Source organism: Photinus pyralis, unplaced genomic scaffold, assembly GCF_008802855.1.
Source record: "Photinus pyralis isolate 1611_PpyrPB1 unplaced genomic scaffold, Ppyr1.3 Ppyr1.4_LG1, whole genome shotgun sequence".
Lineage (NCBI taxonomy): Eukaryota > Metazoa > Arthropoda > Insecta > Coleoptera > Lampyridae > Photinus > Photinus pyralis.
This window is the reverse complement of record NW_022170249.1, coordinates 62315278-62338464: the sequence shown is the minus strand read 5'-3', so window position 1 is coordinate 62338464 and position 23187 is coordinate 62315278. Positions and strand designations below refer to the sequence as shown.

General features: G+C 33.7%; 2 protein-coding genes across 2 annotated transcripts; one reads left to right on the top strand and one right to left on the bottom strand.

The window, feature by feature from the left end:
• The first annotated feature begins 407 nt into the window (after positions 1-407).
• Positions 408-21454, top strand: LOC116177192 (putative nuclease HARBI1). Its single transcript, XM_031496093.1, has 4 exons — positions 408-678; positions 4831-4866; positions 20439-20572; positions 20629-21454. Exons 1-4 carry the CDS (start codon positions 665-667, stop codon positions 21273-21275), a joined length of 831 nt encoding a protein of 276 aa, XP_031351953.1. The 5' UTR covers positions 408-664; the 3' UTR covers positions 21276-21454.
• Positions 21299-22172, bottom strand: LOC116177200. Its single transcript, XM_031496103.1, has 2 exons — positions 21724-22172; positions 21299-21677 (listed from the first exon to the last, which is right to left on the bottom strand). The coding sequence occupies exons 1-2, from the start codon at positions 22160-22162 to the stop codon at positions 21412-21414; spliced, it is 705 nt and encodes a 234-aa protein (XP_031351963.1). The 5' UTR covers positions 22163-22172; the 3' UTR covers positions 21299-21411.
• Between the last annotated feature and the right edge of the window lie 1015 nt (positions 22173-23187).

Sequence of the window (23187 nt, the reverse complement as noted above, 5' to 3'; positions counted from 1 at the left end):
GTTTCAAAATTTTATTTTGCGCATGCGCAGTGCCAACTTTTTTATCTATGGAACTATTTAAGTGAAATTTGATACTTAGGCGCTTGGAACAAAGGAAAATCTTAGTTTATTAGTTAGTTATAGTAAATTAGTTTTAAAATTTAGGTTTGCGCATGCGCAGTTCCAACTTTCTTATTTAGAAAAGCATTGAAATGAAATTCTTCTCATAAACTGAAATTGAAGTAGCACGTCAACAATGGATTGCCCATGTGCAACGCTATCTTTCATATTTGTGGCCGGATTTTTACGATTTTAACAGAAGTTGCATCTTACAAATGGGAAATGAATGCAAGTGGAAATGCGCTTTATGTAAATCGTTTACGATTACTTTTTAACTTGTTTAATTAATTTCTCGAACGAAATTTTTTTTAATGATGAATCTGATGACGAAGAAAATGGGGAAAAGCTACATACAATCCCAAAGGTTCCAAATTTCGTGGAAGAAATTGTTCCTCGATTTCAATCATATTATTTCAAGCAAAACTTTCGATTGCTGCCTGCTACATTTGACAAGTTATTGGGGTACTTACATCGAGTAAGATTATCAGAACACAAACGCATTGATGGTCATCCTGAACTAAATTTAGATAAACAATTACTAATTACCATTTGGTACTTAGCGAATATGGAAAGCTTCAGGTAAGTACAGGTAAAAAATATTGAACAATACTGAGATTACTCCCAATATTATTTAGTGTAAGCACAGGGTGGTACACAGTCTCATGCACCGAATTTTAAAGACTTGGAAGCCCCGTGCTCACGTAGAGTGACTAAACGACTTTTGTGTCAATAGTAATTTATTCTACATTTTACGTTGTTTATATACAAAATTTTATACAACAATTGGCAAATTAATTGCAATCTGTTAATTGCAAATTGAAAACTAACCTAGTCAATGTTGTGTGCAAATTGTCCTCATTTACAAATAATGCCATGTAATTTTATTTCTTAATCCTACTTTCTTTCCCAATTAACTATTTCTCTAATATTTGGCCAGCGCCCTTTCTTGTTTAATGGTGATATTAAACATTCTGCCAGCCGCGCCCTAATCTATCTTTTAGTTTTGTGTTTCCCCGGGAATAGTTGAATATAATGATTCTAACTGAACTGCTTCGTGATCGTTGTCCTTGGTATGTGATTTGTTTCTGTGCTGGATGTAGAATCTTATTCCTAGTACGAGTGCCAAGATAATTGCAATGAGTAAGGTAGTTGTCGTGCTTGTAATAATGGACTGTGATGTTGTGGACCGCCATTTGATATTTCGAATATCTGCATTAAGAGTTTCTTCTTCGTCTTTTAGCTGTTTAAAAGAGTCTTCTGCATGGAATATTGATTCTTCTATTACTTTGGTTATTTGCTGAGTTGACCTTGTATGATTATATGGTTTGTTAAACTGTTTTATGTAGCTACCTAGTACTGATAACTTTTTATCCCGTTTCGGATTGAGTATACTTTTCTTTGTTTTCAACAGGCAATCTTGTGAAATCCTGATAATTCCAGTGGCATTGATCGTGATTTCCTGTCGTTCGCCACTACAGGAGATAGCGATACGTGTGGACTGATTAGTGATGAACATCCAAGTATTGGTGGCATAGAGTTGCTTCCAAATTAATCCTTGAATCTCATGTTGTTGTATATTGCATTGGTTAATTTCTGTTCTGTTGTAGACTTCGTCAATGATGCAATTTTTGTTTTCTTCTATTTTCTTCACCATAGTGGGAGCACATATAAAATTGTGTTTGTTTGTTTGTAGGCAGTCTTTGAATTCTTCATTTGATATTTCGAAATATAGTTGATTGTTGTAGTCCACAGCTAGCATTTCTTCATTGACATTTAAGGTCCAAAACGTAGAATTTTCAATTTTTATAGGAATTGGGGTGACTTTCATAATCACGTATACCGTGATCTCTGCCACCAGAAAAAACCCGAACACATGAATCACTTCCACTGTTTGTTTTGTAGTTACTTTGATTATTGGATGTGGTAAAATCTTGAGGATGCTTGGTAATTTCTGCTCTGCCGATGTAATAATACTTCTGATGTGGGTTTCTGATATAAGTTCTTGAAAGTTCCCTTGGTTGTAGTGGATGTTTCTTATTTTGCTGTAGTGATTGTGTACTTCTGTTACTAGATTCACTGCTAGTTTGATATGTACTTAAGATGTGAATATTTAGTCTGTTTTCGTCTATTGTTTTATACCATTTCTGCATCTGGTTTATGGCTTTTATCGCTTCATTTAATTTAGTGTTGAAGCGCTCTAATTGCTTCTCGATGCGGTTTTCTGTCTCTTTAAATTTTGATATAGTAGACAACATTATTTTGGATTGTCTTTCTGAATTCCGCATTAACTCTTGCTGATTCTTGTTTAACGCATCAATGTCCTTGTATACTTCGTCATTCACACCGAATATCGCCGTTAATATATTCCCCAAGATACCTCTTTTTTTACGAGTTTGACTTATGTAGTTGATTCCCTCTTGTACCCATCTCAATTGATTTTCTTGATCCTCGATATGTTGCACCAATTCTGTACATTGTACGTTTTCTGTCGTTGATTGATAGCCCCTTGAACTTAAGGCATTGTTCAAGTCGATGCTCCTGTTGGCAGTAATGGCATGATATGGTGGACGTGTTTCCCCAGGTGTACCTAGGACTTGCATCCTTGCTCTGCATTGACCCCGATGCCTCCAAGGACTGGAACCTCGTCTGCATGAACTGCATCACTTCTCCTAATGCTGGGATTTCATTTGGTTGTTTTAGTGACTGCTCAAATAGCCTGTTGGTTTCTGAGTCCCATTTCTTTGTGGTGATTCTAATTACCATTGGACCCCATGACGATGTATCCATTCCCAGATTTGATATTGTCTCCAGACACTCATGTATGGTATCGTGAAGCCATTTCAATCGAGATGCCTTCGCTGTTTCCATTTTCGAGAATTCCAGGATTCTATCTAATAACGTATTTACCATTAATCTTTTGTTATTATACCTGTTTTGAAGGATCTTCCATGCTGTTACGTAATTTTGTTCCGAGATCATTAGATGCTGTATAAGTCTTGCTGCTTCTCCGTCCACATGCCCCTTCAGATAGTGCATCTTCTCCGCGTTCGATAACTTCTCGTTGGAATGTATTAATTTCTCGAACAAATCGTGGAAGGGAGCCCAATTGTCATATCCACTTCGGAACGTTGGTATTTTTATTTTGGGCAGCTCGATGTTGTTTGTCGCCTTTATACTTGCCTTTTTGGTGAGCATTTTTAATTTTTCTTGTATGTTATCGTATTCGAATTCCATTTTCGTGACTGGATCCTTTCTAAAATACTCATGAGAGAAGCTCACCTCGTTTGCTTGAATGTCCACTTCAAGCTCTGATATTACTTCCCACTTCTTCTCTGCTTTGGTGTACAATGTTTCGCAGCGTCTTAAGTTCTGCTCCATTATTTCCTCTTCCATTTGAAACAATATCCCTCTAAATTGTTTTAGACGAACCTCCTGTTTTTTTATTCGGAGCTCCTGTTCGTTATCCATTTTTTCAATATCCTCTTCCTTCTTCTGCTGCTTCTGTAACTGTTGTAGATAATTTTTCGTGTTGTCGTAGACCTTTTGCAGCTGATCTCTGTACTTTGTACTGTGATACTCATGATTTTGTATCTGTAATTCGATAATTTCGTTATGATTTTTTTCGATACCTTCCTGATAAGCTTCCAGCTGTCGGTCATGTTTCACAATATATTCGCTGGTTTTCCTGGAGGCTGAGTCTTTCTTCATATTGGCTAACATTTTACACATTTGTTGACCAATCTGCTGTTGTTTCCGTGCGAGTTCGTTTAATTGCTCCATTTGAACTTCTGGTAACTAAAACAGAATCCAAACCAACACCCCCTCTTACTTCAGAACCGTTTTTCCCCCTTTTTTTTTTTTAGTAGTAGTTGTTGTGTCGTATGCTGAAAATTTGGTTCTGGCCCGAATAATTCCAAAAACTTGTTCTGTAATGCAACGTTGTGTTTGTCGCACGCAGATATCCGTGGGTCCCCCCGGACTCTTAACGTTGGACTGAAGCTGTATGGTTTGCTCCTTCCTGCTACAGGAATCAGTCTCCAGTTGTTGTCGCCGGCGTTCTTCTGCATCAGCGACGCGACTCTTGATCGCCTTTTTGTTAGTAGGTAGGATCCTTTTGTTTTTCGCCGCTTCCCTTGACTTTTTTAGTCAAAATAAAATTCCGCTTACCCAGTGCCTCTCGCTCAAGTCCAAGGGTCGTAAATCCTTCACTGCTAATAGTGGTTTTGCTGCCGCTGGTGGTGGCTTGAAGGACCTTTTTATTTTCTGCCGCTGGTGTTGGCTCGAAGGACCTTTTTATTTTCTGCCGCTGGTGTTGGCTCGAAGGACCATGAACAATACTGAGATTACTCCCAATATTATTTAGTGTAAGCACAGGGTGGTACACAGTCTCATGCACCGAATTTTAAAGACTTGGAAGCCCCGTGCTCACGTAGAGTGACTAAACGACTTTTGTGTCAATAGTAATTTATTCTACATTTTACGTTGTTTATATACAAAATTTTATACAACAATTGGCAAATTAATTGCAATCTGTTAATTGCAAATTGAAAACTAACCTAGTCAATGTTGTGTGCAAATTGTCCTCATTTACAAATAATGCCATGTAATTTTATTTCTTAATCCTACTTTCTTTCCCAATTAACTATTTCTCTAATATTTGGCCAGCGCCCTTTCTTGTTTAATGGTGATATTAAACAAATATTGTGTATTGAGGAATAACATTTTGACTAGGTCAGTGGCTTCAAGATTCAATGTAAGTAAATCGACATAGTAGTTAAACAAGGAGAGTTCTGGCACAATGTAAATCTCCATAAGCGCAATGCTAAAGTATGGGTTCATTTCAGTGACAAAAACTCACTTTTTGGATCGGTCTTGATAGCGGTGTTTTTTTCGAGGTTTGAGGGGTTGTATATGTGTGTAGGGGTAGTGGATGTGTTTTAGGGGGGTTGTGTGTTAAGGGGTAGTAGGTAAAAACAAATTTCTAATTTTAGAATCATGCTTAGTAACACAAAAGCGGCGTACTTGATTGCGGTGTTATTTTCGGGGTTGTGTAGGGGTAGTAGATGTCTTTTAGGGGGGTGGTAGATAAGGGGTAGTAGGTAAAAACAAAAATTTCTAATTTTAGAATCATGCAGCGGCGTACTTCATAAAATGTATATTTAAAACTTAGTAGTAGTCGTTTGCGGTTGAGATTTATTTTTAGATGTTATTGCGGTTTTATATATATAGTTATTAGAAATTGCATGGAAACCAGTCGAGTTCTACTTATCAACAAACTACGACACACAATTAAATTTGTAAAACCAATAGCGGTTGTTGTTATTGAAATCCAATCAGGTATGTTTTATTCCATTTATGACAATAATATCATGATAAACAAATTGTAATTTCAGTCAAAATGGAAAGCGTCTCTAAAATGAGCACTGAAATAGTAAAGCAGACCAGGAAACTAGCGACAATTTTGAAAACTAAAGCTGAAATCACTACACATATTGGTATTATTCGAAAAAACATCAAGTTAGTGGAAAGTTCAATTAAGGAAAAGGATGCGTTTCGTAATGAGAATTTAAGTAAGTTGGAGAATAATTTGGCCATTTTGCGATGTTACTTGACAAAGTTTAAAAGGATGAAAAACAATTTTACTAAAAAAGTTGGTGCAGGGATTAAAGCTAGTACTAGTAGTGGTAGTAATACTGATAAATGTAAACTGACGTGGAAAACGGTTGAAAGTGGGTTCAAAAATAGATTAATAACAGGTATTATTTCTAATATAGATGTAAAGGATCCTTTAGTTTTTCTACAGGATGCATACAATTGTTTTTCGCGAAAAATTAAGGTTATGTTAAAAAAATCTATGCTAAAGGTTAACGCTTATCTAGCGTGTAATTTTCTTCATCCTACATCTCTGGAAATCGATTTAAAAACCTTTGCAACACCAAATAGCATTATTGACGGAGGTGTCAACCTTAAAGAATGGTATAAAGAAAAAGTATTAGATAAATTGACTGTAAAGCTAAGTGAATTTGCAGGTAGAAATTCAGGTTGGGCTTTACATGAAGTGCTTTATTTTAAGGTTAATATTAATTCATATATTCCTTTGAATGGTGGAGGATTTTCAACATTTGTTGAGCTTCCCAAATTTATAGCAACTAAACATGCAGTCATCAATGTGCGAAACAATGATGAATATTGCTTTCTTTGGGCGATAATGGCAGCTATATATCCGGTAGCAATATCCACATTTCAGTACAGTTTTAAATTATGATACGATCGAGTTCCCAATAAAATTTTGCGACGTAAAGAAATTTGAAAAACTGAATAATCTGGCAATTAACGTTTATTGCATTGAAGGTAAACAGGTGCTTCCATTCCTACTTAGTGAAAACCTTACATGTGACAGAGAACCTATAAATCTATTGGCAATATTTGTAGGCATTAATAACGGAGTACCTTTTTATCATTTTGCATGGATAAAAAAAATGTCGGCACTGTTTTCCAAACAACAGTCTCAACATAACGGTACAAAATATATTTGTAATAGATGCTTAAATCATTTTTCTTCTAGTTCGCATCTTGAAAAGCATAAACATTACTGTAATCAGATAAATTCCTGTCAAGTGATCTTGCCTACAGATAATAATCAATATTTAGAATTTAAACATTTTTCATATCAAAAAAAAGCTCCTTTTGTAATCTACGCAGATTTGGAATGTATTCTAGAAAAATGTGACAATGCTGATATGCATAATAGTACAGAATATTATCAAAAACATACACCCTTTAGTATTGCATATTATTTAAAGTGTGACTATGATAATTCGCTGTCAAATTTTTCTTTATATAGAGGTCAAGATTGCATTCAATGGTTTAGTTCAGAGTTGTTAAATATTGCAAATAAAACTTCGCAGATATTTAATTATATAGTTCCAATGAGAAGTCTTACTCAAACGGAAATCTACGATTTTGAAAACGCTTCCATGTGTTATATATGTAATAAACCCTTTTTGAAAGACGATGATGATGGGAAGTTATGGAACATTGTCATCGAACCGGAAACTTCAACGGCGCTTCACATAATTCGTGCAACCTTAATTTTAAAGATTTACCCATTATCCCAGTAATTTTTCACAATCTGAGCGGATATGATGCACATTTTATTATAAAAAGTTTAGCTGCTGATTTTCCTGGGAATATTAGTTTATTGCCATTAAACAAGGAAAAATACATTTCATTCACGAAAGATGTCAGTAATACCAACATTAAATTTAGATTTATTGATTCGTTTAGGTTTATGAACAGTAGCATTGATAAACTGTCATCATATTTAGAAGATCATAAAAAGACAATTACCAAATTTCACTGTAATAATGATACTGAATTTCATTTATTAACAAGAAAAGGTGTTTTTCCCTATGAATATCTTGACAGTTGGGCAAAACTCAATGAAACAATGTTACCGTCAAAAGATGATTTTTTTAGTCGTTTAAATAATGATGGTATTAGCGACGAAGAATATGATCATGCAAATAAGGTGTGGAGTTCATTCAATATTAGAAATTTAGGAGAGTATTCAGATTTATATTTAAAAACAGATGTTTTACTTTTGGCCGATATCTTTGAGAATTTTAGAGAAACTTGCATGGAAACATATAAGCTGGATCCATCTAGATATTTTACCTCTCCAGGGTTAGCTTTCGATGCGATGTTAAAACTTACGGGCATTAAGTTAAAACTTTTATCTGATATAGATCAGGTAATGTTCATTGAACGAGGAATTCGAGGTGGTATAACCCAATGTTCAAATAGATATGGAAAGGCAAACAATATTTATATGGGTGAGAAATATGATTCAAATGTCGAAACGTCATATTTAATGTATTATGATGTAAACAATTTATATGGTGCCGGGATGTCTCAAAATTTACCATATGACGAGTTTCAATTTTTAAATGATTTTAATATTAACGATATACTCAATCATCCGGATGATGCAGATATTGGTTATATTTTAGAATGTGATTTAGACTATCCTCAACATCTCCACGAAACCCATAGCGATCTACCTATGGCACCAGAACATATGATTCCTCCTCAGTCACAATCAAAATTAAACAAATTAATGTTAACGTTATATGCAAAAAGAAATTACATTATACATTACCGTAATCTAAAGATGTACTTAGAACATGGTTTAAAATTATTTAAGGTGCATAGAGTGTTATCTTTCAAACAATCACCATGGCTAAAGAAATATATTGATCTAAATACGTACATGCGGCAGAAATCAAAAAATGAGTTTGATAAAACCTTTTACAAATCAATGGTAAATAATGTATTTGGCAAATTAATGGAGAATGTACGTAAATATAAGGATGTGAAATTAGTTACTAAGTGGGGCGGTCGCTATGGAGTGCGTTCGTACATATCCAAACCCAATTTTCATAGTTATACAATAATCGATAACAACATGGTATTAATCGAGATGAATAGGTTAGAAATACAGTTAAATAAGCCTATATATGCAGGATTTTCAGTTTTAGATATATCAAAAATATTTTTATATGATTTCCATTATAATTATATATTGCCAAAGTTTCAGAAGCACGCCAAACTCCTATATACAGATACAGATAGCTTGATATACCATTTCTTTGTGCCCAATATATATGAGTGTATTAGGGAGAGCATTTATAGGTTTGACACCTCTGATTATGATGTTAACAATCCTTATAACATTCCTCAGGTTAATAAAAAGGTACCGGGATTAATGAAGGATGAAAACAACGGAAAAATCATGTTAGAATTTGTAGGCCTTCGTGCAAAAATGTATGCATACACTGTAGACGCACAGTTAATTAAAAAATCTAAGGGATCTAGAAAAGCTACAATAAAGGAGATAACAATTGATGATTATAAGGAAGTCTTGTTTGATCGCATTGAAATTAAACGATTTCAATATTTAATTCAATCCAAAAACCATGCTGTATATACAATTAAGCAAGACAAATTAGTTTTAAGTCCTCATGATGATAAGAGAATAGTTAATTTTAGTTGTACAGACACTAAACCGTGGGGTTATAGTTATAGATTGTAATTGTATTGTATATTAGAACTTCATGTATATATTATTATTATTTGTTGTTGTTGTTGTTTTATTATTGAAAAAAGAAGGAATAATAATAATAACCCATATTAATATTAAAACGTTTTTTTATTTATATATTCCTATAGCACATACATACATCAAACTAAATTATCTTTATTAATCCATTGATTATGAGATTTATCTAAACCTAACCACTTAACATAAATCTGATTGCCACGTTTCTTTAACACCTTTTCAATGAGATACACATCGTGATTCATAGTTTTCTGTAGCTCATGTTCATAGAATCCTCCAGCTATCGGTTGTCCATGCATGTCTTCCAATAAATATTGAACTGGATTGGTTATCCTAATGTTGATAATTTTAAACAGTTCAGTTGACCAATTTGGTGTATATCCTTTTTCGAAAATATTTTTAAATTTGCTAATTCGAACAATATCGCCCATTTTAAACCGCTGATTTCCAAATATTTTTAAATGACTGTAAACATCCAACTTTGTGTGTGGCTGCACTGCAATAGGTCGCATTCCCGTTGTACGATGTTTCGCGTTATTATATTCTCTGGTCACTTCATCTAATATATCGATCCATTTATATTTACCAAGCAAATGAAAACGTTTAAATATCTTAGTCTTTAAAGTTCTTATTACACGTTCCGCAATCGAAGCTTTTTGCACACTATATACCGAATAATGATTTATTTTATTTTTCTTCATTAGAGCTGAAAATTTGGTATTGTAAAATTCTGTACCGTTATCGGTTTGCAAATTTGATGGTAATCTACTAGAATCTTTGAAAATTTGTTGAAATGATTTCACAACCTCATCGCCCGTTTTAAATTTAAGCGGTCTTGTCCATACAAATTTTGAAAATGCATCGATTACAACTAAAATGTATTTGTAACCTCGGTTCTCCTTTGCATATGCACCAAATTCCGCCAAATCGGCTTGCCATAAATCATCATATCCTTTGATCGTTGTATACCTTCGAGGAAAATTTTTTCGAGCAGGCTTAAACAATTCATTTATAACTTGCTCTTTAGGCGTTAGAGACATATCTGTTACTGGGCACTATATGATTATTTTCAACGTTCGCAACAATTTATAACCGCGTCATCGGGATATTTTTTGTTTCAAGATTTTCAATATCTCTAGCAATCACACCCATGTCGGCATATATACGCTTTATTTTCTTTTCAAGATCTAAATCTTTTTGCTCAAAGTGCTCGGCCAATATTTTTTTGATCTCAAAATCAATATACACTTTGTTATTTTGTTGTGTTAGTGATTTCCTTAATTCTGCAATTTCATCTGTAATACCTTGATGTAGAGAATTTTTATTTATTTGTAATTCATCAATTTTGTTCTTAATAACGTAATCAAAATATTTCTTTAACTCGTCAATTTCATGTTCTAGGAATGTTCTATTAATTCCATCGTTATCTTCCTGAGGGCTAGCCAAATTAACAAGCCGTTTGTCTTGTACATCAAAATAATCATTATTTAATGTTAAGGTTTGACCTTTAATTACAGCGTCCGTATAATGTTCAGCCTGTGCAACATTGGATAATTTTTTATTGTCAATGTCAAAATCACCATCTTCAGTCAGATTAAAAACCGTTAAAGACCGGTCCAAACTTATCGATGCTCATCGCTGTTAAAACTGACATTTGATTCACAAAACCATGCTATTTATATCTGGTTTAAAAAATTGTAGTTACGAAACGGATTTTTTATATAACCCGCCTCGTATAATTCTTCAATAATTGAAATTATATCATTACGATGCCCTGTATGTCCTGCTTCCTTTTCGGCCCATTTCACTTGAAGTTCATCTATTAATTCATGCACATCATTCCAATATCTATGTGACGTATGTGTTACAACTTGTTTAAATAAAGGCAATCCTCTACCCGTTTTGTTTGAATAAGATGATGATGATGATGATGCTGATGGGGATACATATTTAACGTAGCGTTTATATTTATAGGATTTGCTCCCTTTAAGCTGACCATCGACAGTATGACCGCGTCTATTTGCAAATGTCCTATCCAAAATTTCACGATAATTTTTCTCATCGCTTTGTGCAATTCTATTGGGATCAGGAGTGTTCATAACTAAAAGTTGATATAATCCGGGTGTTCCCCGATATGTCTTATTTTTAATCACCAGGTTTGGACCCTGAAATTTAATCAAACTATCACCTATCTTCAAACTATTTGACTCTATATCATAATGCATGCCAAATGTAGTATCAATGCTTTTCTTTGTATCTTTAATCATAAACTCCACATATTTTCTTGGTAGAATATCAAATTGTTGTAGAAATGTGTTAATGTCAGATTCGTTTAACATAACAGCAACACGATCATCAGCTTCTTCATCATCACCATGGATATCTGTCTGTTCATCAGGGGCCTGTCATCATCATCATCGTCTTGGATATCTGCACTAACAACCTGTTCATCAGGTTCCCGTTCATCCTGATTCTTATTCTGTTCAACCCGATCAAAATATAGTTCTCTATTCTGTTCGTCTTGATCAATTATTGGTTTTTTGTCTTCCATTTTAAACAAATTTTGCTGGTCAGGCAGCTTTGTAACATTCATTGCAATCTCTTTTAAAGGATCTATTACAGGTTTATATCTCTCTTCGATAAACTCTTCGCTGATCATTTTTCCCTTCTTAAGAAGTTTCAATTTTTCTCGAATGGTGTTACGTACAGCAACAAGTTTAAGACGTTTATGATGTAGTTCTTTAGTGTCCATTACTCAAACGCTTTAAGTTAAGGAATGACTGTAAACCACATTAATATTTATAGATATATGAATTCATCAAACCCCTTCCGATATCGACCTTTGTTTATTTCACAGTCTTTATTAATTACCAGAAATGAATATGATCCCGAAGACCAACATTTCGCGCATAGTTCATAAAATTTAGCAAAAGTCATATCAGTATTCACATGATCCCGATAGATGTGCTGTAAATTTAAATCATCTTGTTTAAATAAGACCAACAGATTTGCATTATCCCTTATCAGGTGTTTAGGTATACGTGTATAAGTTTGACAGAGATAGAACGAATCCACATTATTATGACGACCCATACAAAAGTAATCTCTTATCTTGTTTTGTTTATCACACGCTATGTCATCAAAAATAAATATTGAATTGGATTGTGCTTCACTGGGCGCTATAATTTCATCATTTTCGCTAAATTTATAATACCCTATCGGTATCGATTTTAATATCTTCTCCAACCACATATATTTTGATTGATTTAGTGTCTTTGAAAAGATGTAAACATTTTCAAATCTCAAACCATTTATTTCAATAAGCAAACTTAGCATTGTATTCGTTTTACCACAATTTGAAGGACCACTTATAATACATCTACACGTATCTGGTAATAGTGTACCATGTTTTCCAAAACGTTTTTCATTCTCATTACAATCCATATTATATACAGGTAGAGTGTTTGCTTGTTTAACAATTTTCATTATGTGAATGGGTTAACAGATCAAGAGGCAATATGAACAAAAAAGCTTTATTGTATTGAATATATACTACAATCTATGCACTTCTCCAGTTGTTGGATTATATTCTACAATGGTATCATGTAATATAACACAATAAACAACAGTTCCCTCTTCAAAGTTTGCAAGTGCCTCCATTTCCAGTTTTATATCCACAGTGGAAGTTTTAACAGCATCCTTTTGTTTGGAGCAGTCAATCACAAAGATTGGATCCTCTACAAATTCGTTATATCCTAAAAGCGTAGCATTTGTCGTTTTGCCATAGTAAACGCGTTGAAAAGTGTTATATGCATTATATGCAGGCATACATTTCTTTGTTGAAAAATCCATATTCCAATTTTCATAGGGATATGTTTCAGAATTTAAATGGAGCTTAAGGTTTATAATTTGCGCATGCGTAAAGTTTAGTGCTTGCGCTGAGTGCTCGTTTCGACTCTTCTTTTTTTGAAAAGCGACTAATACCCATCTAGGTTTTTCGAGTTGACTTGAAGTTTTAATAGCCCACATGTCGGACTTTGCTTGTTTCAAAGCAGGTAAATCGTACAATTCCCACTGGCGAAATGGAATTTTAATTGCAACATTCTTATTCAATCCACTATAGAGCGACAATTTTCCATCATCGCTAGGAGTTATGTGTGGAACTTTCCAATGAATCTTAGATATTTCAATCTTCACTTTGTCGGTACTAGCAAAATAGCAATCCAAATCTCTTCGAGAACGAATTAAAACGAGCTCTTGACGCATGTTAATAATTCCATTTCCATAATAATCCTCAGCAAAGCCAAAAACGTGTCTTAATGGAATAGCTGCACAGAAGCTTTTTTTCTTGGCACTAACATCATGTAGTACTTGTAGCGTCAAATTACTATTACCAGGCTCCCATCCTGCCATGCATAAAGATTTACTTTGATTTGGTGTATAAGAGACGTAACCTTTAATTGCGCTCGTAATACCAGGCTCTCGACAAACATCAATTTTTGACCGCCCAATTCATAGCGTATCTCTTGAAAGAGGAAACATGCAAAATTATTTGTTAAAGTAAAAGTTGCACCTGCAACGTCACACTCAATCGTCCCTTCGATATAAATATAACTTTTGCATGTATCAGTTATTAAATCTTGCTGTTGAATTAAAATTCGAATCTCATCATTGTTATCAAAATTACTAGAGCCATAAGGTTGATATGTGTGTATGGAATCGTTTTCAATAAATTCATCGTATACAACATCATTAAACACGTCTATTACTTCACTCATTTTAACTGCAGACCGATTGAGGTTAAGAAATGTTTTTCTCTGCTTGTCAGCTGCTGTTCCAATTGACACTGTCTTCTCTTGCTTTTATTGGATATAATAGTTTTTTTAATGTTTATCGGTTGATGTATAATGCGCGAATGACCATTAAACTTTAAGCCCATTGTCTTTTATTTCTAATATTACACTAGCTTGTTCGCTACCAAAATCAATCAACTCCCCCTTTTGATTCACAAGACGTATTTCTATGTTATGAATAGTTTCAGTGTTTACATTTAAATAAATAGGACTCGATGGTAATATGTCCATACGAAAACCTGGGGCTACATTGATTGCCAAACCGTGCGTCTTTAGATTTAAATCGGTCCCAAGCTCGATTCTCTAGTGTTTGATCTGCTTGATGTCTTGCGCTTAAGTCCTTGTTATCCCGATATGCAATATCGTGCTGTCTACAAGCAGCGTCTAATAAATTTACACCTTGTTGACCTTGATTAAGACGCTCTTTTAATCTCGTCCCTGGACCACAAAATTGATACCCGGGGAGATGTAACTCAAAGGGAAGCTTGTTGATGATTGAATTAACAATACCACTACCACCCTTTTTCTTAATCAACCGTTGAGATGTGAATGACATTTGAGCGATTGTCGATGGTGCAGCCTATTATACAGAATGAAAGAAAAAACATTTTTTTATATATTTTATACTATTTATTCAACCTTCGAATTACATATGAAGAATTGTTGTTGTTAATTGATAAATTTTTAAATCTCAGCAATAAAGTATGATCGTTACAATAATTGTTCAAGTCTGCTTGTAATAATTTCAAGTTGTCGAGGAACATGCGAATGCGCGAAAGTAGCAGTGTCCTTTTCATTTTGCAGCTGCGGTCCATAAATTTTGTTGTTGTAAAATTTGATGATTTCGCGATTTATGTACCTTGTCAATAACTTCTCCCGGATATCTATGCAATATTTCAAGGATGCACAATATGTTGAACGAATTAATATTGAGTGATGGATTCAGAATTGAAAACGCTGTATTTATAAGATCATTTGATGACGTTGCATCGACATATTCGGCTATTAAATCGATGAATCGTTGATAAAATATATTGAAATTATACGAAGTTAACATTTCAAGATAGTAATTAACCATATGTTTCAAACGAAACAATTTGATAAAACTTTCTACTTCCACAGAACAACGAAATTCTCCATCACCGTAGTGTAAAGATCTAGCTTTGGGATTATGGTATATTGCACTATCCATTTCACGATAATTGACAACTTCATCATCTTCGTCGAAAGTTGAAAGTTGAGTAAGATTATACCATTCTGGAGGTGTAAAATCAATAAAACCACAACATTTTGAACATCCTATTCGTACAATAGGAGCTGCATCCTTCCATAAACTATATCCAATCGATAGAATTTTTTCACAGCCGTTTCCATTACTGTCATATTTATAAATGAGAGGTGAAATTAATTCATCTGTATGGTTCATAAACGTATAATTATCTTCTACTTCTGATGTTTGTGTTGATATTTCGTTGAAATCAAGACCATAAATATTATTCCAACACGTTTTTGTGATACCCCCATCGCTAACGGTTGAAACTGTTGATTTTGGTGATGATTGTGGTGGTGGTGTTAGAGGTGTTGGTGATGATGATGATTCTTCTTCAACATCCATAAATAGTGGCACTTTTCGCGATTTTGATCTATTTAAGAATTCGTTAATTTTTTCTTGTGGAAAAACTTGTTGATGTGACATTGTTCATGCACTGCACTTTTAATACTGAAGTTTACTTAAATGTTTTGATTTCTTTTGAACCTCTCCCACCCTCTCTCGAATACACTCTTGACAATTAATCATTTGTGACGCAGGACCATCAATTTGTATTTCATATCTATTATTCCAATAATGTTTATAGCAAAATTGATAATTAAAAAGTTGACGTTTATATTCGTCAGGTAACTTATCAAAATATTGTCCCAACTGTGTTTGAGCATGTTTTTTCAAATATTCAATTGGTATGTCAAGAATTTCTTCTTTTGACATATTCTCAAGAGTTGTAAAATTTTTTATTGCACGATTTATATTATCCATTTTTAGATCAACAACGTTTAGTCTGACGTTCAACACGAAACTACATTTTGAGAGTTTGTTTTCAACTTTTATCAGTCTGAGACATCTACAATTTTTATTCGCTAATGTAGTCATCGTCACTATCGAAGGCGCCATCATCATCTATAAGATTTACATCTGAATCCGACTTACTCAATAAACTTGTTAAAAGGTTTTTAAGTTGTTGCAAAATTGTCTCCTGAGGGCAAGATAGACCAAAAACACCAAGATCCTTTTTAAACGATCTCACTAATCGAGCGCTAAATTCATCATATTCATAGACATGCTGTTTATCGAAAAAATATATGAGACCATTTGTAAATCGTAATACCGAATCAAAGCTGGCCGGTGACCCTGGGAAAGTTTTCACGTGTATGCCGTGACTTTTAGCCATCATTGTACATTCACCAAGTTCCATAACGTAGTCTTTATTGTAAAAAATATATGTTCGCCCTGTATAAGTATTAAGTGCACCGTGGATTTTTGCTGCAGCATTCAGACCTAATACGGTATTCACTCTGGGATACCCGTGTACCAGTCTTAAGGATGGAAATTCCATCATATAGATGTCGTTATTTATAAATAAAACAATTTCACCGCTAGGTCGTTGATAGATTGCATCAATTTGATTGAAGGTCTTCGGTAACCATGTTAACCAATTCGTTATTAATATTGGATCTGTATACACTTTTTTATTTAATGCAATTATCCATAAATATTTTTTGTAGAACACGTAGAGCCTCTCATTCACCACCAAAAATGTATTAATAAATTTCATTTTGGCACATAAATCTGGTTTTTTATCAACACTTGCAGCTTTTTGTGTTTGATGTTGCTGATGATGATCATACTGCGTATGAGAAATACTACGACGACTACTAGTACTACTGGTAGTAGTAGTAGAAGTAATAGATTTCGAAGGTAATCGACTAGAATAATCTTTAGGTCCATACAAATTTTGTATAGCCAGCATATCATCCATTGTTAAATCTAAATTGGAATTATCACGATGAAGATTATGATAATACACAGCGCCCATAATTGCTGCTGGGTCACCAGAATGTTGAATCCCTAATGTATGTCCAATTTCGTGTACTAATACAAAAAGTAAGTTGCTTAAATTTGATGGCACCATGTCCGTTCCTAAATACCAATCATAATCAGTTCTCAAATGAATTTCTAAACGATTTACTCCTCTTTCAGGTAAAAAACCATGAGCCATTACATCACCCACTAAATTATGAGGACACCTTACGTTATGTGTCAAGTATGTGTGATAACCGTCGCGCATTGAAATTAAAATATTTGGATTATTTGGGTCATGTATAAACGTTAAGTTTGCATGACGAGCCCAAATTTGAAATGCCACTTCGGCTAGTTTGTGCAAGTTTTGATTTGCGTTATGAAAATTCCATCTAATAGTCGACGATGGCCATTTCGCACGATGTACTGAAAATTCTCCAACCACATCTTTCACACCACATCGAGGAAGAGTCATTAGATCTAGTACTTCCTTAGTAACTGTACCGGTTACATTCATACGGAAAAAACCTTGCATTCTTTTTAATGCAAACGCAACGTTTTGGTTTTCGAATGTTACTGGTGCTGTTGCAGACTTTAAATATTGATCAGGTTCACCATCCAGATAGCCAAATTTTATTAAATATTTTACAATTTTTTCGTTAGCGCAATCTTCAGTATGACCATTCTCAGCTGTGCAATTAATGTTAGTGATAAGGAGCACAGTTATAATAATAAGTATCTTCAACATCTTGAATAGATGTTTCCTGTACAAATACAGCAGCTTTAATAAACTTTTTATTCAGACACATTGCATTATATAGTTGTTATAAATAGTAAAAACATGAGATAGAGCACAATGACACAATGATTTACTATGAAAAGGATAAGAAGCTTCTAATGCAGATAATGCAGGCTGTTCCTCTACTTCAATGACACGTTGTTGTTTTAGAAGTTTTTGTATATATTTTGCTTTCTCTCGACCTTTTACATAAACATCATCTGCATGTGCAACCAATTGAACTAGTATATTGGAAAACATGTATGTAGGTGTAAAACCATCACCCCACCTTAAACAATGATGATTAGCAGTAAGCCAGTTTGCCTGTTTTTGATAATCTATTTCTAACATGTGCCATGGATATGGAGGTTTAAACAAGAAATGTGCAAACTGTTTTCCATTATAAGTTGCTAACTCTTTAGGCACAAAACCTACCTTTGTATTAAAGCCCTGCACATCAATAATAACAACGTTTTTATTACCTTCATTTATTTGTGTCATAATTATAACTTGTACAATTTAAGCAATGTATTGATGATTATTATGATGCTGATGAGTGTGTTGCTTCCTTCACGTCTTCGCACACTCTGTAAAATGAAAATAATTACACATCAATTATTGCATGATAATATATGATGCTACGTACCCTCATCCCCACTATTTCTTTCTATCTAAAGATCTCAATTTCAAAAAATAATTGGTCTTGTATCGGTAGGTCGAAAATATTTTTACTATATCGATAACACTACAACCATTCAATGAATAGAGTAAAACCGCAAAGCATGTGTTTTCTTATCATCAAGATTGTTTTTTTCTAATGTTACTAAACCAACATCTAGAATAAAATCTAGGCCACAAATTACAAAGTTATAAATATACATTTTATTAAATAAACCTGTAAATTCAGTATGAATAAACGGGTGGGACGTTCATACATCAGCACTAAATACAAATTTTATTCCTAAATATATTACATCTCAAATAAATCTCATAACGAGGGCGCGGCGTGTTACTAAGCGGCAAAGCATGTGTTTTCTTATCATCAAGATTCGGCTAAAAAATAGAAATCGCGCGCCGACCAATTTTTCTTACTACTCTTACCACACACAACCAGTCTCTACATACCTACAACCCCCATACATAATCTACAATACAACCCAACAAAAAACACCGTAGACCCGCCGCCTACAAGAAATACATTGCGCTTGTGGAGGTTTACACCCTTTTTTCTATCCAACACTCTCGACAACCACCCCTAAACACATCTACAAACCCACCTAATTATTTATACTTTTATAGATGTAATACACTTGCGACAGTGCGCAACGAGAACCTATGTGACGGTGGTTATAGCAAGTCGCATCCAAATCTGGAAGGGCTGGCTCTTCATCTACTTCCACCACCTCCTGGCATAAGATCTTCCTGATGATCTCTGCCTTTTCCCGACCTTTGACATAGACTAGGTCCCAAGGCTTGACTGCTCTCTTCAGAAGGTCGGGAAACAGGTGTGGTGGAATGTGCCCATCCTCCCACCTTAGCCCATGGTAATTGTATAACAGCCATCTCGCCTGTCGTTGATGTTCTACCTCCAAATCATCCCATGGGCAAGGTGGCTTGAAGACATAGTGTGCCACTTGCTTCCCATTATATATGGCAAGTTCCTTCGGTTGGAAGGTAGAGGTGCAGAACCCTTGTACATCTATTACAACGACCATCTTGATGCAAACTAAATTGGAAATTGGAATGATATCAACTAAACTGAAACGCATATTTATACCCATTTCATTTGATCACGTTGTGTTTTCCTTCTGTTGTAAAACCTCAATGTTGAAAATATTTACTTCAACATTAAACATTTTTTTTCTATCTGAAGACCTCAATCTCGAAAAATATTGATTGTATATTGAAAACAGCAGATTTAATATTTTTACTGCATCGATAACACTACGAGTATAGCCATAGGTAAAACCACAATGCACATATTTGTCTTATCACCAACCGCAGCAATTTCTAATAACTATATATATAAAACCGCAATAACATCTAAAAATAAATCTCAACCGCAAACGACTACTACTAAGTTGTAAATATACATTTTATGAAGTACGCCGCTGCATGATTCTAAAATTAGAAATTTTTGTTTTTACCTACTACCCCTTATCTACCACCCCCCTAAAAGACATCTACTACCCCTACACACATATACAACCCCGTAAATAACACCGCAATCAAGACCGATCCATATACATTTTATGAAGTACGCCGCTTTTGTGTTACTAAGCATGATTCTAAAATTAGAAATTTGTTTTTACCTACTACCCCTTAACACACAACCCCCCTAAAACAGATCCACTACCCCTACACACATATACAACCCCTCAAACCTCGAAAAAAACACCGCTATCAAGACCGATCCAAAAAGTGAGTTTTTGTCACTGAAATGAACCCATACTTTAGCATTGCGCTTATGGAGATTTACATTGTGCCAGAACTCTCCTTGTTTAACTACTCGACATGTTGGGATGTCCTGCAAAGAACTGCACATAGATTATTAGAGGTGAATAGATTGTATGGTATTATACGATGGCCTTATGAAAATGAAGCTCTAGAAACGATGAGAACTTTCCAAAGAAGAAGCTCTATACCAGGTGATACTCGTATTGTTCTACTCGAGATGTTTTTGCAATATTTTCTTATGATGTAGGTATCATTGGTTGTATTGATGGATGCCATGTGAAAATAATAGCTCCAAAAGACCATCCCAATTCATACGTCAATCGTAAAAAATTCCACTCCGTTTTACTACAAGGCGTTTGTAATGAAAAAAAATTATTCATCGACATATATGCAGGGGAGCCGGGGTCACTTCATGACTACAATCTATTTCTGAAGTCAGATTTGGCTGAACTTATCAGAACGCAATCAGTGACCTTTTACAATAATGGTCATTTAATAGGTGACCTTGTCTATAAATTATCAACCAATATGCTAATCGGTTTTAAAAATTGTGGTAATATAAACAGACGAGAAATAAATTTTAATAAGAAATTAAACAGTTGCAGAGTGGAAATCGAAAATGCATTTGTATTACTTAAAGGCCGCTTTAGAAGGTTGAAATTTATAGAAACCGTAAGGTTAGATTTTATTTCATTATTTATTGTCACTGCAGCAATTTTGCACAATGTATGTCTTTTAAGTAATGACCTACCTGACGATATAATTGACCTTAATGAAGAAATTAGGGAAGTACAGAGGAATGATGTAAATGAAATAGGTGCTAATGAAGGTGTAGACAATAATGCGGAGCAAAAACGAAGAAACATTTTATTAAATTTGCCTTTAGATGAATAAAAATATTGTATGCTGTTGTACTGTTTATTCTTTTTTCACCAAATAAAGTATGTTAAGTTATTTAAAAAAAAAAACTAAAATTAACCCTTACTATAAAAAAATGAAAAACGTACAATTCAAAACATTTGGTTACATTTTAATTTTCTTTATCACCAACACAATTGTTGCAGTGATTTGCGTCAGTACCCAATTTGTCCACAAGTTTTTCAAATATATTTAAAAATCGGTCCTGGCGTTCCAATTTTTCTTTGTGTCTTCTTTCATAAGCGTTTTCACTTACTTTCCTTTTCAACGGTTTATTCCTATTAGATACAGGAGTACTGCACCTAGATGTAGATGGAGAAGGTGTGTTGTTCTTCGTAGTTTCATGTTGTAAGTTGGTCTCTAAGAACTCTGGCGCAACTACAAAATTATGTATAAAGACATGAAGAGGTATGCACAGAATTACCTTTCAACCCTCTGGAACTACTGCAAGTGGCTACTGCATTTATTTCAGGCTTATTAAACAAAATTTCATCCATGCATGCATAAAACTTCCAATATTTTGTATCATTTCCTGATGTGTCATTGTGCTTTTTAATGCTTTTATATTGTTTTACCAACCCTTTCCACTTAGTATCGCATTGCACTCCTGTAATTGTCATTCCGACAACTTGTGATATATGACTTCCAATTTTATTCCACACAAATTTTTTTATTCCAGAATTAAATTCTTCATTGAACTTCTGGTACAGTTCAATTAAAATTCGTGTGCTATCATCTGTCCACATTCTTCGATCTTCCATAGGTAGGTCAGCCTCATTGTTCCCATTTTCTTCAAATTCTTTTACAATCTCGACAGTTTCTACTGGATATGTTACAAACTCTTGAGCAACATTTACTAACATAGATGGATCTGAAAAATGAAATTAGGCATTACGAATAACTGATAGATGAAAATTTGGTAAAGGTGGCGAAAACGAGCTTTTCGCGTAATGGTCACTCCCTAATTGTCTAATTACCTTTGTAAATGCTCGTTAAAAATTCCTTATCCGGAAGTTGAAGCGTAATCTCTTCCCCATTATTAATTTTCAGTTTAATATCTCCCATTTTTAAATGAAGAGGTGTAATGAAAAAATAAACAAAAAGTAACCTAACCTTAAACTTTGATTACGTTTCCATACACCGCTAAATATGCAGAAAGCGTTCGTTTACTCGCAGACGAATCTGAAATATCTAAACGGATCCCGCTCCACTCCGCGAGCTCGAAACCGAACGCACCAACGATAGCAGGTATATATATGTGTCTTGAAGATCGTTGAACATAATGTTAGGAGAGTTTCTCCATTTATCTATTTCTATTAATCTGTTATCTTCATTATATATCATATTTTTTTTTGAAAAATATTTTTTCCAAAATTCTATCTATATTATTATTTTTTCATTTTCATCTTCTACTTTTTTATTTTTTGTATTTTTATTAAATACTAAACAAACTTTATTGCTTGTTTCCATTGTATATTACATAATATTAATATTTTTTCAAAAATTTTCTATTTAATATAAATCTAGGATCTTTTCTTAAGTTAATAAAACTAGTATTTGGTATTAGTAAATCATTTCTAGAATGGTATATATTTGTAATTTTTTTATAATTAATAATAAATATAATGATATACAAAACAATAGTTATTAATAAAAAAATTATAATCAAAATAATATAATTTTCAAGAGTTATATTTAAAAATTTATATAGATAATATTCTTTTGGATTATTATATTCGTTATCAGATAATAATGTAGTTAAAGATTTTGAAAATTCACTTAATCCACAATTAGAAGTTGCTTCTCCACTATTTATAAATTTAAAATATATGGGAACTGTTGAAAAACAATTTTCTATTTTTAAGATATCTACATCTATACTTTGAGT